Source organism: Volvox carteri (genome assembly GCF_000143455.1).
Source record: "Volvox carteri f. nagariensis unplaced genomic scaffold VOLCAscaffold_52, whole genome shotgun sequence".
Taxonomy (NCBI): domain Eukaryota; kingdom Viridiplantae; phylum Chlorophyta; class Chlorophyceae; order Chlamydomonadales; family Volvocaceae; genus Volvox; species Volvox carteri.
This window is the reverse complement of record NW_003307595.1, coordinates 864,149-864,353: the sequence shown is the minus strand read 5'-3', so window position 1 is coordinate 864,353 and position 205 is coordinate 864,149. Positions and strand designations below refer to the sequence as shown.

The following is a 205-nucleotide window of genomic DNA, read 5'->3' as shown; positions in this document are numbered from 1 at the left end:
CGTACTTTAAACAAACTCCCTTCCTTCCTTCCTTCTTTCCTTCCTTCACGTCTCCGGGTGCCGTTGGTTGGTTGGTTTGGTTGGTTGATTTGGTTGTATCAGTGACCGAGTGGCGAGTGCGGGGTGTTTCGGAGCGGCCCTCATGATGCGGCCGCACCTGGTTGCCCGCTGTACGGCAGCGATGGCGGAGGCGATGAAGGTGGCG

General features: G+C 58.0%; 1 protein-coding gene across 1 annotated transcript in view; it reads left to right on the top strand.

Annotated features, from left to right (window-relative positions):
• Positions 1 to 205, top strand: part of VOLCADRAFT_43118 (uncharacterized protein) — a gene marked incomplete at both ends in the record, with an annotated part of 3,644 nt that overhangs the window by 777 nt on the left and 2,662 nt on the right. The window contains one exon of the mRNA XM_002955536.1: positions 103 to 199. Coding sequence (XP_002955582.1) covers positions 103 to 199 — 97 coding nt within the window. The remainder of the gene's footprint in view (positions 1 to 102; positions 200 to 205) is intronic.